This window comes from Python bivittatus, unplaced genomic scaffold (assembly GCF_059951505.1).
Source record: "Python bivittatus isolate LINGU-HERP-01145 unplaced genomic scaffold, Pbiv_v1 ctg000070_np1212, whole genome shotgun sequence".
NCBI lineage: Eukaryota > Metazoa > Chordata > Lepidosauria > Squamata > Pythonidae > Python > Python bivittatus.
The window spans coordinates 53,651,693-53,667,409 of record NW_028277034.1 but is presented as its reverse complement, the minus strand read 5'-3'; the positions used below and the strand labels follow the sequence as shown (position 1 = coordinate 53,667,409).

The 15,717-nt window shown below is 39.9% G+C and overlaps 1 protein-coding gene across 3 annotated transcripts in view; it reads left to right on the top strand.

Annotated features, from left to right (window-relative positions):
- The window catches only part of CTNNA2 (catenin alpha 2), a 519,575-nt gene that overhangs the window by 418,118 nt on the left and 85,740 nt on the right, over nt 1-15,717 (top strand). For all 3 annotated transcript variants that reach the window (XM_088133180.1, XM_088133181.1, XM_088133182.1), the window contains exons 10-11: nt 12,100-12,192; nt 14,678-14,834. In XM_088133180.1, the coding sequence (XP_087989306.1) occupies nt 12,100-12,192; nt 14,678-14,834 (250 nt within the window). The remainder of the gene's footprint in view (nt 1-12,099; nt 12,193-14,677; nt 14,835-15,717) is intronic.

Genomic DNA, 15,717 nt, shown 5'->3' with positions numbered 1-15,717 from the left:
TGTAACTTGCATAAATATATAGATAGAAGTATGAGTGTAAGTACATATGCTTGGAAAACAATAAAGCAATGACAGGTGATGATAAATAGAAAGCAAAGGGTGTAATATCAGTGACTTTCATTTTTTAATACAGTCACATTTATAATTGCTGGGAAATGTCCCCAAAGTGTCTTCAGCTCATTGACCCCTTCATGATGTTTCAGATTTTTCATCAACCCCCAAACATTTATTATATAAAAATAATTTAATAAATACTACTTTAAGTAATAGTACTACAAATAATAATAACAACAACAACATTGACCCCTTGGATCATCCCATCAACCCTTAGGGATCAATACTGACCACTTTGAGCAACCCTGGTCTGCAGCAACAGATTCCAGATAAGATTGAGATGACTTTTTCTAAATGTTGTATCAATCAAGTGGCAATGCAGTAACTCTGAACTTTGTAAAACAAATAGGATTTTCAAAAACAAAGCTGCAGTTCAAAAAGTCCAATACATCAGAAAACTCCATGCATGCTCCCTCCTTTCAGTTGGCTCCTCTATATTATTATGCAGAAATTCATACTCAACTTCCACCACTCCCTTCAAAAGCTAAAGAGCTCCAGCGTGTTTTATCATTCTGGCTACCCGTGCTTGAACTGTGAATTGTTCTTGTAACTGAGAGTACCCAATCTGGGCTGCAAGAATCCAGACAGCCAGTTGTTGGCAGCAAAGGAATTAGTATTTTCTGTAGCACTTTGCTACCATCTAGTATGCTTCCAGAATCTTGAAGCCCAGAAGCAGTAGCCCAAATTCTAGGTTCTAATATCCCAACACAGATATAAACTAATATTTTCATTATTTTTTAAGGCTTCATCTGTTAGTGGTATGTAATGTGTTGACCTTGCTTGGCCATATCCCCTCTAAAATAAAGGAAATCTACTTTTACAGATAAACATGCAGCTTCCCCATTTTTGTAGTGTGAAATCTAGGGAAGTCAATACCCAGTGATCTAACTTCCCAGTCCATTATTCTGTTCGTTTTATTGCTACCCGTTTCTGAATTTTTAAAAAGGTCCATGGCAAGCACATTTATCCTAAAATACTTTTTTTTTCCCCATTCGTTTTTGTGAAGGCACTAATTTTCTCAAACAACTTTCCCTCATTTATATCTTTGTGCATTTTTTTTTCTTTTTCTTTTTTACTGATGTATGGGTTTTGTCTGCATTGCTCATTGTGGTGCAAAATTCAGAGATGTGGGTATGCTGAAGCAGAATGTTTTTTTTCATCTGAGAGCTTGGCCAGAAAGCTGAGGTGAGGCATCAACTGATCTCCCCCATCCCAAGTTAGAACAAACTGGTAAATAAACTCACAGAAGTGATTATGCTGCAGGATTCTTTTTTTTTCTAAGCTACCTAAGATTAATGTCCTCAGTTTTGATGCCCAGTGCAAAGAAGGAAAACCTCTGCTTTTATAGTTCCAGTATCTGCCTTAAGGTACTAGCTTCTTTTAGTAACCTAGCAAATTAAGGGAGCAAAAAACAAATTGAGGCCTTTCTGTGTGGGTGGGGGAAGCTGTGTTAGTCTTTTGCAGCAGTTTGTGGCAATATATAGACTAAAAAATGTAATATTCAATTATGTTTCCATGGATTGCAGTCTGTTCATCCGAGATATGCATTATCGTGCTGAAAAATGAGCATTATGTTTGTTTTGGAAATTGAGAAGGCTGCCCAACTTGACAACAGCTCTGAGCAGCATACAGTGCAAACAATCACACAATACAATTTAACAACGAAACACCCAAAACACCAGAACAAAAGCCACTGTTAAAAGACAATGCAGAACTCAGGACTACCCACTCTTGCCCAAGATCTGGGGGGAAAGCCAGGTTTTCAGGGTTCTTGAGTGTGGCCCAGGGTGGGGGGTGTGATGTATCTCAGGGGATGGGCGGATATACAATATAATGTCTCTGTGGGTGTATACACACAGAGTACACACAGCTACTGCTTGGAAGGAAGGCGATGAGCAAAGGGAGAACTAAGAGACAGTGGGAATAAGTTACCAGCAGTAGTTGCACGGGTTATGGACTTCCATTGATGAGCCAGTTAACATCTTTTCTGATAAGAAACCTCATATTTGCTAAATCCATAGGAAATGGGTGATTTCTAATTCTTCAGTTTCATGCCAGAATCAGTCTTTGTAAATCCTTTTTCTCAGGGATTGTGACCTTGATGACATAGACAGAGTGTCCTGGAAAACCCCACTGGAATTTGGTCATATCTGAGGTTTAATCGGTGGTGGTTTTTTCTGTTGCAAAGAGACTGACCAGCATTGCTTTGGGACACTGCTGACCAACAATGGCATCTGTCACCTTGGAGGATGAGAAACGGTATATTTTCTTGAGGGGTTGATGATATTATTATTTTCTGTGAGAATTGCCTTGCCAAAGAAGATACAGGATCAGACTGGGCATTGGGGCTTACCAGCAGACAAGTTTCCTATGTCTGTATCATGATGTCTGTTGATGTTGGTTAGAAGCTGCCTAAATTAGGTCCTCAAATTCAAGCTTCCAGTATTGTGGCCTTGAAAGGGAAGTATCCAGAAAAGGCTGCTGATTATTGGTGATACCTTTGAGCTGAGAGCTATTAGTGATAGTTTTGTGTTTTGTTTTCTGTTCTGAAAAGTAGATAATTTCTGGGAACCAGTGTGGCCATATTACTTGTTTTGTTATTGTGCTTTGTTTTCTACTTTGATTAATGTTGACTGATCAAATTCTTTAGTTGTGTGCTTCTTTTGGCTATTCTGATGTGGTCATCTCATAGGCCCTGGCAATTAGTGATGAGTTTTGGTGTCTTCTGAATACCAAGGTGGAAGTATGTAAATATGTATACCCTTGAACTCATTTCCTATATTTAGTGATACTTTTATGTAAATTGTTCAGGTTAGCATTCACAAAGTTCTTACGTGGATGGGTACAGGTTCATCATGAATTTGGAGTGAAAATTATCGAAATCCTAATAGAACTTTACGAGACCTCTTCTCCATGAGTCTAGATAGTAAAGGTTCCATTAATGGAGTTTAAGTACAAAAGAGGTTTCTCTTTTAAGAATGAAGATAGATTGTGCTGGTGGACAAGTTTTCCTTACTTTGAGGCGTCCATGAAATTTAAGAGGACTGGTAGAGGAGAAATGGAAGATCAAGCTCCGTTAGCAGCATAGAACTCCAGATCACATAAGGCTTATTAAACTCGGGTCTGACATTGCTAAGTGTATTCAAACAACAATAGCTGACTGTATTCATTCTTAGTATTTATTTTATATAGGTTCTACATTCAGAATATGTACAATTTGAACAGGAGGGAGGACAGACGGGCGGACGGACAGACAAAAGGAAGATTTCTGTTTTATTTTCCATTTTGTGCCCAATAGTTAGTTTCTGAAAATATTTCTTTAAGTTATACTTATTAGAATTACGAAAATTACACTGAGTGCAACTAGTGTGCGTGTTATTTGTCTGTGCGTGTTATTTGCTTGTTTAAGCATCATAGGAAAACTCTTCTAATCAGAGAGCTTTGAAATTGAAAGAAAGGGAGAACAATTACGTATAAATAGCTTTATGTATTTACGAGCTAATAATGCTCTTCTGGAAAAAAAAAAAAAAACGGTAATCTTGCTTTCATGAGTTAAACTGAAAATCTCTGAGGACCGTGATAATATTTGAGACATAATCAGTGATATTATCCCCATTGCAACCCTTAATCAGGTAAACCATACGGTTCAGTTAGTACTCAGTGGAAAATTTGTACAGTTCTCTTAGCGCTATGATAATCATTAAACCTAGCATCTAGAAAAAGGCAGATTTTAGAAATCCTATAATTTAGTGATGTGTATTCTGTATAATCTATATTTAATGTTGCAGTAGGCTAAACCCTATATGAAATTACTCCATTTTGCTCATAATGTGGATGTTCTTTGCCCCTCTTCTGCTTCCAAACATTGTTTTGTACTCTGGCCTTGCAAGTTGCAACTTCCAGCAAGCTTGTCTGGAGGACAGAAAAAAAAGGGGGGGTTACCAACTAACTCTCCAGGAAAGGTGACCCTTAACTGAAGTGCCATAGCTGCAAAGTCCTTTCTGTCACTTAGTATGGGGCATTTATGTTGAGGAATGAGAAGGAGACAATGGAAAAGGGCTAAGGAAGCAGAGAAAGATGCAACCCTCTTGAAATAGCTTTTGAATCCCTCAACTCCAGTCCGTAAATTCCACACCCATCTTCTGACTTCAAGGGGACATCCCATCCCCTTTTCCATAAATGCTGCACTGTACCACACTGGCCACAAAGAGAAGGAAATAACGTTGACTGCCCAGCATTTCTAATCATCTGTCCACTAGAGAGGTTTTTTTATTTAGATTTTTTTTTTTATTAAAAACTGGCCTCTGGTTTAAATTTATCAAAAATTATCTTTGCTCTCCAAGTTTATTTGAGAGTAAATTTGAGAGAACTTTGCTCTCGAAGTTTATTGGAGAGAGCAAAGTTTATCTTTGTTCTGTCATGTCATGGCAATCCCTGGAATTAATTAGGCCTGATTTTTAAGGAAAAAGAAGCTCAGCATCTCAGGAAAGATTCCAGGTTAATTTAATATATTGTTTTCTTTGTGCCAGTTTGCCTCTTTAGGAATTGGAAGCAACTGAGCCTCTTGCTTCACTAGTTTTCAATGTCTCCTCTCCTCCTCCTCCTCCTCCTCCTCCTCCTCCTCCTTTTGGAGGCGAGAAGGTACATACCAAAGTTGGGGAAGCAAGGAGGAAAAAAAATCCTAATTCCATTCAAAGATTAAAGATTGAAAAATAACCCTCACTTTAGGGAGAGAGAAACAAGAAGAGATCAACGTGACAATTTATTTCTGAGCTTTGCAGGAAGAATTCTGTCAGTTTGGCACCATAAATTTCCCTTCTGCAAATGGGAGCAGCATAAATGGGCAACATCAGGACGTAAAAAGTGTTTGTCCCTTGCCTCAGAAAATCAATCAATCGCTCTGTCTCCTCCAAGTCAGTTTCCCCATCCTCCCAGGTTGATAGGACTAGCTCTGCTGACACCCGTAGTTTTAGGGTGTTTCCTTCTCCTGATAAGGGTCTTGTACGTGCAAGAAAGAAATACTGCACACACGCACAGCTGCTCTTTTCAAACTCAGGTTCTGATCAGCAGCATCAAAAAAAAGCAGATCGGAAAAGCATTTCCTATATACCTCCCGTTCTGCATCATTCGCCACTTTGAATATCAACCAGATGCCCTGGGCAGGCCTTTGGACATTATAAAAAGGGGTATGAGATTAGGGCTGCCCTTTCTTCTCCAACCTCCCTATATTTACGAACATAAAAATATAATTTGCATTTTTTGGGAATGCCCTTAGGAAGTTCTGGTAGATGAGAAACCTGGTAGGGCAGGTGTGCACATAATTTGTACCTAGCCCATCAGGGTTGCACCTCCCTCTCAGGTAAAGATGACTGGAATGGACAAGGTTGCTCCCCTGTCCCATCAATCTGCCCAATACAGTTTCATCCAATGTCCCCCCCCCGACATTAACTTTATTTTGTCTCACTTGCCACCAGTTTGCAAACTGAAAGAAAAAAGATCAGCACCAAAATCATTCCACATTTTCACACTCATTTCCCATAGTATATGCATTTCCCCCCCCCTTTTTTTCCCAATGCACCCAATCTCTTATTTCTCAGCCCAGCAAATAACACTAATCCCAAGGCTTTCCTAGGTGTCAGAACTGCCTTCCACAAACCAATATAAAGTTGAAGTCAGAGGTGTCTGCAGGGGGGAGGGAAGGGGGGGGATCGAAAGCATCAAGATGGCAATTGCAGCCCAGGGGTGTGGCCTCATTTGTGTGATTGCAGCCGCCATCTTGAATCCATTAACGCCCCACGTACCTTCGTTGGTACCATGCCATGTACCTTTGTTGAAGTCCAATATATCTGGAAGATACCAGGTTGTGGAAGGCTGTGGTAAATATTGTTTGATCGTTTTGGACTACTTGGTTTAACAGCTTTCAGGTGGTGCTGTTGGAAGCATCATTTCACAATCAAATGCTTGTCAAGATTATTGCAGAAATATAGTCCTGCTTTAAGTGTTGTTCGGGCTCTGTTCTTGTGAGCCATATTTATCTCCCAAGTCATAAAGTTTTCCCAGAGATGGGGCAGGAGTATTAGAGGTTTCAAACATTAACAAACTCTGTGTGTGTGTGTGTGTGTGTGTGTGTGTGTGTGTATGTAAGGGTATATTTAGTTTCCTTAGTACCCAGGGAATCAAATAGGTGGAGATATAGGAATCACTAGAAGGATTTGTGTGTGTGTGTATTTGTGTGTCTGTGTTTCTGTGTGTGTGTATATGTGTATGAGGAGCTGAGCTTGGGAATGAATTGTCCATTTTGAACTGATTCAATAAAAGCAGGGTGGGTTTGATGTAAATCAAACTGATTTATATTAGTAGTCAGGAAGATTCTGTCAGCATCATTTCTAATAATAGTGTATTCTCATTGTTTGATAAAAACAGAATACTCATTCTTCAATAGTTAGATGTGCATTTCTTTGCTAGAAGGTACATAACACAGAAAGCATTTATTTAATCAGTTTTCCCTCCCAGATTAAATCCATTAAAAAAATAGAATGATAATCTAAAGTAAGCAAATAATAATACGATACCAGAAGGAACTGAACTATCTCTAGTTTAATTAATTGTTCTGGATGTCTGGAGGACATTTTTGACATTTGGATGTTTGGAGGATATTTTGGATATATTAGAACAGCCACTCTTCTCAGTGTTTAAACTGAAATATAGTAATAATCTTATTTGCTTTCTTAAACAAATACATGTATTGTTATTTCAAAAACAATAAAGTATAGACATGTTTCAGTTAACTGTGTTTTATCTATAAACCATATTTTTGAACATAAAACTATAGTTTCAACCATTTTAGTATAAGTAACAAAATAAAGGATGGGTAGGTGGTGAATTCAATGTTCTCATATGTACATCCTTACATACATGCATACATACATTTCTTTATTCAGATCAAATGACAACCTTTCTGCTCTTTCAGTTACCAAATTGTTTCTCAGTTTTGAACGAATTGCTTCAAAGGAAGAAAATAGTTTGTCTACAGCACAGAAGAAATTACAGTTATTAAAAATTTCCCCTGCGCTCTTCAGAGCAGTTGTTTCCAATTAGTTACTGTTAAAGTACTGTGAAATGTTTACTACATTAACCTTTGTTTCTGGAGCACCGGACTGTTCTACTAGGGAGTGCATTCAATGAACATTCAGCCATGTGGATTAGTTTGGGGATTGCTTCACCTTCTTCTAAATATATTTTCGTCTTGTGTACATTTGCAACATTATCCATTGCTAAGCTGCATACTATGTATTTGATATTCTTTCCACAATTCGTTATAGCTTCTACCGGTAACTTTTTAGAACAGTGTCATTTCCTGAGGTATGAATTCTTTCTAAGGAAGATACTCTTTCCCTATATAATGGAATCATTGTGATATTGCACAACCCATGAAAGCTGCTTGATGAACACTTCTCAATGTCTTCCTTCCTTTCGCCAAAGAATTTCCATATTTCAGTGGGGTAGGTGGACAGCCATCACAAACTTGTATCCTAGGGGTTAGATCCATCTCTCTCTCTCTCTTTCTCTTTTTTTTCCCTTTGTGTTTTTGATGGGGAAGGCATTGGGAAGCTTGGAAAGATAAGCTAGTGCTTGAAGTCTTAATGCCAGATGAATTAAAGATGTAGTGTTTTTCCATAGAAAGAAAGAGAAACGCAAAATTGCCTACTGGGAGTACAGTGAGAAATTCTACCCATATTAACATGCTGCTAACCTGATGGTTAGGTGGCCACTTCAAGGTGCTACTTAAGTTGCCATCTGAATGGTTTTCAGGCAGTATCCAATGTACTTGAGAAGAGGCAAGACGTATAGCACATTTTGAAGCCAAGGACACCTCTTTCATCTTGATGATCATAAAAGGGAGAAAGGATGTTTGGATGATGGCTGATTTTGTAATATAAGGCTTCCTTTCTTATCAGAACTTTAATGTTACAAGTCCTTGTTTGAAGGCCTTTAATCCTGCATTCTGCATCTGAGTTAAAGCATCTGATTCTTTCACTTTTGCCTCTGCATTATAATTACTGTTTGTTGTAGCTCTGGGGCATTTTAATGGAGAGGAGGGGTATTGTTTGAAGTATGCAAAACAGCAGCTGACTAGAAAACACAGCAGACTTGCTAGAGGGGGTCATCTTAAAGGAAACATTTCTAACCCAAATGCTCCAAGGCTGTTAGCAAACGGCCAATTCATTTGTCTCCCCTTCAAATAAAAATCAGATCTCACATGCTGAAGTCAAAAGCTAGGCTGGGATATGTCCTGTAGGCTTCTTTTGGCATCTAGAGTAGGACCTGTTTCCCTCGGTTTTGACCCAGAGAGGCATGCAAACCACGTCCTTAATAACGTTGGAGTGAAATGGGGGTGGTAGAAGGGGCTCACTGAACAGATGGATCAGTAATTATATAGTGTTGTACATTGGAAACAGGAACAGATTAATGCCACAAGGAAAGACCAAAGGATTCGTGGGGAGAAAGAGGACTATCTGAACTTATTCATGAATAATTTCCAACTGGTAGCATTGCCTCTGGGCAAAATAAATAATACTAAAGCAGAATATTTATTTCAATGCATGTTTGTTTCAACTGAGAATTAGAGTTTACAGTCAAAAACTTCTACTGTGATCCAAGCCAATTCTGGCTTTATTTTAATCAATATTTCACATTGAACCTTCACTATCGTTGTTCTTTGGTTGGTGGGTCCATTTGTTTGTTAGCTACTTCGTTATTAAAAGACTTCAGACTTTTCTGACTTGTGAAGAAGACTTGTGATTGACTTGTGAACCCCACTTTCAGAAAAAGAGTAGTAATGCACACGTAGGGGAGATACGAGAAAGTTAGCAAAAGTTGCCATAGGGTTGTAAGAGGTATTTCTGAATCCAAAGTTGACTTCATGACTGTTTTCCAGGCTTGGAGCTGAGGCTACCACAGTCCATTAGTCTTTCACTAAGAGACTCTCTATAAAATATTTCAAAGTATTTGAAAACTGTGTGATCACATACTCATGCAGGTGATATACCAGCTTTTTCCAAAATGGTTCCCTCTCTAGATTCCAGACTGTGATGGCAGGAATTCTCAGCCAAGACGGTTGGGTCATTATAGATCTAACACAATTGAAGGTACCAATTTGGAGAAAGATGGCTGTTTAACTTTATCAAGCACATCTAGATAACAAACTAAATTTAAGGGGATAGGAGAGATCTCCTATAATAATAGATTACACCTCTATTTTTGCATCAAAAGTGGCTTAATAGGAGCACTTTGGCATTGGAGAAGATCTGGACCAAGTAGCACTAGTGACCTGCTTTTGACCTGGCTTGATACTGGACAAAGTGACCCCACCATTTTGTACAAAATGGCCTCAATGTGGTCTACTGTCCTACTCTATGTCCTACTCTCATTTACCAAGGATATCATTTTTTTTAACTGTTTGGGAGGTGTATTATGGATTAGATGGAAAGAATAACAAGGGGTTGACTTTGGGGTTTTGTTTATTGCTTGCTGTCTCATAATGCTAAAATCAGGATCATCCAATAATGCTTAGTAAGATGACAGTGGACAAGAAAGCACATAGGTGAATTATCAATGCTTGCTACTGCAAGATGTAGCCCATTTCCACCCTAGTGAGTTCATTGCTTCTTGTAGCAATATCTAGCCGTTGCTATGGTGAACTGTCCCTAATGAAGACAGGCTTTCTAGTGCCACAGCAGTGACTGAATGATGCTATAAATCCCTAGTGTGGAAATGGCCGTGGTGATTTCCACTGACCCTATGCAGTTTTAAAAGAGCATGAAACACATCCATGGAGAATAAGGCTGTCATCTCCAATAACTGAAGCAATCAGCCTTTTGATATTAGCTGGTGGGAAACATAAATGGGAGGGTGCAGGTTTGCTCATGTCTTGCTTGTGGGCTGCCTAGGAGGCATCTGGCTGGTTTTTCAGAAACAGACTGCTAGAACAGATGGGCCTTTGGCTGGAGGCTGGAGGCTGGAGGCTTCAAGTTAGAAGGTATGTGCCTCTCAACAATAGAACCCTTGGCAAAATGAATAGTGCTGGAGATGTTAGCAATGACCTCTTACTTCAGAAGCTGTTGGCTTCTGCAACCAGACAATGTTTAAAAAAAAAAGGGTTCTGCTGGAAAGCATGTGTGCTATCACTATGGTGAACAAAAGGAAGAGAAGCAGAAAATTGATATCAATAACCTTATATGAAGGAAATTAGCTGATTAAAAAAAAAACCAGGAACAGCAATTTACAAACTACACAGTGAGATGGAACTAGCACAACAGCTCTGGAGAACTTAACATTAGGAGTGGCTCATGTTTAGGCTGCTGAAAGGAAGGAATTCAGAAAAGCTGCTGCATGGCTACATAATGTCCCTTGCCTATGTTTAATATACCAGGAATTGTCAACAACAAACTTTATAGGCCCAAAAGAATTGGGGGTGGGGCAGGGGGGAATAAAGCATATCTTCAGGGAAACTTTTGAGAGCAAATTTTGATGAGAATTCAGAGAAGTATAGCTGAGAAAGAATGTGAAAGGTAGCATGGGAGATCTGACTATACTTCCTACTCAAACCCTATAATTTCAGATATTATCTGAATATTTGGAGCAACAATGATTAATTTGTTTGACACTGATCTCAACTGATTTGCAGTGACCACAGAGTTGAGTGCATCCTGATACACCCACAAAAATTGCAACCCACTTCCATTACAATTTTCATGCATTTCCATTCTCTAAATGGTGGGAAATTGAGTCATCAGCTTGAACAGGGACAATGAAAAAGGGGCTCAAAAGTCCCATGCTGTCCATGTGTGGACTACAGGAATCATCTTTGGGAGCATAAAATAAACAGTCCCTGCCCCCAAGCATTGCCTCCTAGGCAATGGCATTCACCTGACCCAGATTTTCTGGGGATTATAATTATAATGCACAAGTAATGATCCATAGATGATGAATGGAGCTCTAGGACTTCCCCAACTCTTTTTATTGAGTACCTGCATGGGGATAAGAAACAAAGTATTCAGTATGCAATAGCAAAATCCATGGCCGTTAGACCAACATCTCTTGGGCAGGTATCATGACATCTCAAAGTATCCCATAATTATAGAGAATCATAGAGTTGGAAGGGAGATAAGGTCATTGATTTGTTCAGTGCAGGAATTGCTAAAGTATTTCAGACATATGGCTATTCCGCTTATGTCTGAAGATCTCAAGTGAAGGAGGACATATCACTTGGCTTATTTTACTGGTGGACAGCCTTACCATCTGGACATTTATCCCAGTATTCAACCACTCATTGGCTCTGATACTGACCTCCAGGGACAGAGAACTCCTCTATATGACCCCCCTCTCTGAAGACTGGAACCAGGTTTTTTTTCCCCAATGATAATAGTCTCCAAACCTGGTCCCTCTGTGGTCCCATTATACCACTTTTATTTACCATTCTGTCCCCATAACCAAAAATAGCAGAGTTGCTGAATAAATCATAGAACAGCTGAGCTGTAGGATTGGCCATAGCTTTTCTCAGCAATAAATAAATAGCTCTGGAAAGTTAGTTGGTCCATTTTTAGATCTTTTACTATTTTTACTTCCTTACTGAACTCCAAATTATGTCAGTTGCGTGGTTCTGTCGCATCGCATGCATGTAATAGCCTGACCACACACATTACTCCATGGCTTGTTAAATAAACCATAGTGAATGGGTTCATCTATTGTCATAAGCTGTGAACGGTGATTTATAAGTCACTATGGTGGGTTTACACATTGCATTAAGCCAAAGCCGTTTTCCAGCTTAATAGAATATGTCTTCCTTGCTTTTGTTCTTCATTTTGGGAAGGATATGATCTACATTTTTTTTCCCCTATGCATCTTGCTTGCTTGCTTGTTTTTGTGGAGAAAAATATTCTTATTTCCTCATTCTGAAATCTATTTTGCTGACTTTAATTGCAGGTTGCCAATTTGGCTTGTTCCATTTCCAATAATGAAGAAGGTGTAAAATTAGTCCGGATGGCAGCAACCCAGATTGATAGCCTATGCCCACAAGTAAGTCTTATTTATATATATATATATATTTGGGGGGGGGGATCCTTGGAAGCTTCTGCCATATTAAAGAGCAAAAGATGTTTGATGTAGAAAATACCCAGAAGCATATGAGCTTTCAGCTTTCCACTACATGGCATGCATGCTTGTTGGTTTACAATGCTGCTTCAGTATGATTGACGCTCTGCAACTTACAAGTCTGCAATATAATCAACAATAAAAATACAATAAAAATCAGTAAACACATCAATACAATGCAATATTCATGGCACTGCATCTTACTAAGGGCAACAATATTAATCAGTTTTATTTATACATACATACATATAATTTATAGGCTACTCGACTTCCAGTGATGCTGGGTGGCTCACAGTTAAAAAAGTAAGAACATGATAAAAGAAAAAGAATTCATAAGCAGCCTGGAGAGAGTCATATAAACAAAAAAATCCATCCAACAAGGGTTCAGCCACCAACCTGTCCCAAAGCCTGGGAGGATAGCCAAATCTTCAACAGCTTCCATCCAGATCTCTGGAGAAATATCATTCCAGAGGGCAGGTGCCATGGCAGAGAAGGCCTGGTTCCCGAGTCCCCCTAGATAATACAGCTGAATCGATGGGGCTCAAAATGTGCCAACTATGCCCAATCCCATTAGACAGAAGAAACAACTGGAGACAGACAGTCCCTGAAGCCCTTCCAAAATAGCTGGTCTTTATGAACGTATGGAAGATAATGAGTGAAGGGGCCACTCTCACCCCTGGGGGCAAGAAGTTCACAGAATGCCAACTTTCAGACCTCATCTCACTCTCCCAAGAAGTAATCTAGTCTACAACTGTCTAACTCCATCCTGAGGAACATAAGAATGTTCCCTCAACCTTTGCCGGTAGATGTATTTGGCCACATCATAACGATGTAATATAGGCTCCTTCACTGTTTCGTAGTCTACTGCATCTGTAGGTTGTAATGCAGAGTAAGGTTAAGTCAAACTTCAGTCAAATTCAGGATTTTAATATTCTTTGGGCCATACCTGTCATGAGTTGATGATGAAGCTCTAATTTCTCCAGTCAGAGTTGCTGCTTGGATGCTTGAGAGTGATTGAATCATTTCCTTATGCTCCCCCTACCGGGCCTTTCTATCTCTCTCTCCCACCCCTGTCTCTCCCATCTCTCAGCCTCCCTCCAGCATTTGTCTTCTTCCTGCTGCTGCAACATTAACTGAAACATTTTCACTTATGACTCCGAGGTTCCTTATTCAGAAGTTTCCTGTTCAATTACTGATACCAAGTTTTCTCCAAGCTGTCTTGCTGCCAAACAAAGCCTGTAGCTCAGAAACTTCCACTGTCCTGCATCTGAACCCCTGTACACACAGCACGCTCCATCCTCCTAGCCTTTCCATACACTCACAAGTTGCTCCAGGATTTTCCTCCTGGACTTCCTCTTCACCCCAAGGCTGGAATCCCTGGACTTAGGAATCTAGGTTGTTTCTCCACCCTACTCCATGCTAACCAGGGGATGTCTTCTTCAGCAGCATGTTCTGCAGCATCTGAAATATAACCCCCCTTCTTTCTGCTTTTCTTTTTTCTTTATATATTCTGTATCTAGGACATATATGTGCCATTTTACAGGAACATTCTAGCATTTTCTCATTTTCTGCCTACGTGCTCTCCATCTTGTGTTGAGTCACCTGCCTTCCCTAAAAAAATTTTTAAAAATCTATGACCTTAGTACAGACCCAACTACTTCCCTCCAGCTGGGCCCTTCGCCTTATCACAAAGACCCTTAGATGGGCAGATTCTATATGAAATGGGTGGCCTTGAAGATATCCAGGTCCGAAGCCATGCAGGGCTTTGATAACCAGCACCTTCCTTTGCACTTGAAAACTAACCGGTAGCCAATGCAGTTCCCATGGCAGATGTGTGACATGGCAGTAATGGCTCTGACTCCCTGTCAAACAAACCACCATGTTCTATACCAGCTGAAGTTTCTGGGTGATTTCAACGGCGACCCGATGTGGAACAAATTATGGTAATCTAGGAAATAGATGATATTGCCATGGTTGACTGTTCTCAGTGTTGCCTTGTCCAAATAAAGGAAAATACAGTTTTATACTTGCCTTATTTAATGAACCCAGGGATCAAAGTTCAAACATGCTTTTAATGCAATGGAGGCGAATATGTGTAGCTCAGGGTTGAACTATGGAGTCTTTGGGTTTCTCTGAGCTTGGTTCTTTTCTTGCAAACGTTTCATTACCCAGCTAGGTAACATCTTCAGTGCTAGAATGGGATGGAGTTTTCTCTAGAGCAAGCCCCATCCCATTCTAGCACTGAAGATGTTACCTAGCCGGGTAATGAAACGTTTGCAAGAAAAGAACCAAGCTCAGAGAAACCCAAAGACTCCACATGCTTTTAATGCCTCCTTAATCAATTTGTTCTTTCTTCTCGAGAAAGGAATGTCCTTTTATTGTCATTCACAAGAACACTTCTGACTCATAGGTAATAAATGCAGCTCTCACCTTGGCTGCCAGGCCTCAGAGCAAAGTGGCCCAAGACAACATGGACGTCTTCAAAGATCAGTGGGAGAAGCAGGTGCGGGTTCTTACCGAAGCAGTCGATGACATCACTTCTGTGGATGATTTTCTTTCCGTCTCAGGTATTTCAGTTAAAACATTGGTTATTAAATAAAGGACCAGTGGCTGATAGCAGTCAGAACATTGAACTATGTTTGGGAAGTTCCTGGTTAAAATCCATACCTGACCATAAACCTCATTAGATAATTTTGGCCCAGTGCCTGTGTCTCAGCCCAACCCAAAAGGAACGTTGCAGGAATATTTGCATGGAGGTGGAGGTCAGGCTGATGAAAGCAGTCTTGCAGTGTCATGATACAAGCCCCTCCCCTTTTCTACATGCATCGTGACATCACATGCACACCCAAATAGGGTGAATCTTGCACCACAACGACACATAAATGTTTTCATCAGGATGAAAAAAGTGAGTTGCTGCAGATGCTGCTGTGCTGTTGTGAAGTTAAGTTGGGGGAAGAAGACCCACATACATTGCCCTGAAGAACCATGCTGTGTAGAGTGCCTTGAGCTTCTACGATAAAGATAGGGTATCAAAGAAAGAGGTAAAAGACAAATAAATTAATACTGCACGGTGAGGTTTCACAGGCAAAGCTCCACTTTTATCGGGTGCATGAAAGGGAAAGAGATGTTGAATGGATCCAGTGAAGCCAAAGAGACCTAAGAAGTAGGAAGCCTGCTAGAATTGGGAATGGTTGTTCTGAGCTCAGAACATAAGAGTGTTTCATGTTCTGATAGAACAAATCCTGTGAGTTTTCCAGACATAGGAAGCAATTAAAACTCGGAACAACCCCGTGCTTACTTGCTTTCCAGCCAGTGGCCACTAGAGCAACTGGATAAGTAGTCCACGTGATTGCTACCTGCCCCTCAATCTGCAGATCATCAATCTGCTACTAGCCATCTTTGCATTTAAACCTTAGCAGTAATAGCAGCACTTGTGTGAAGCAGGACAAT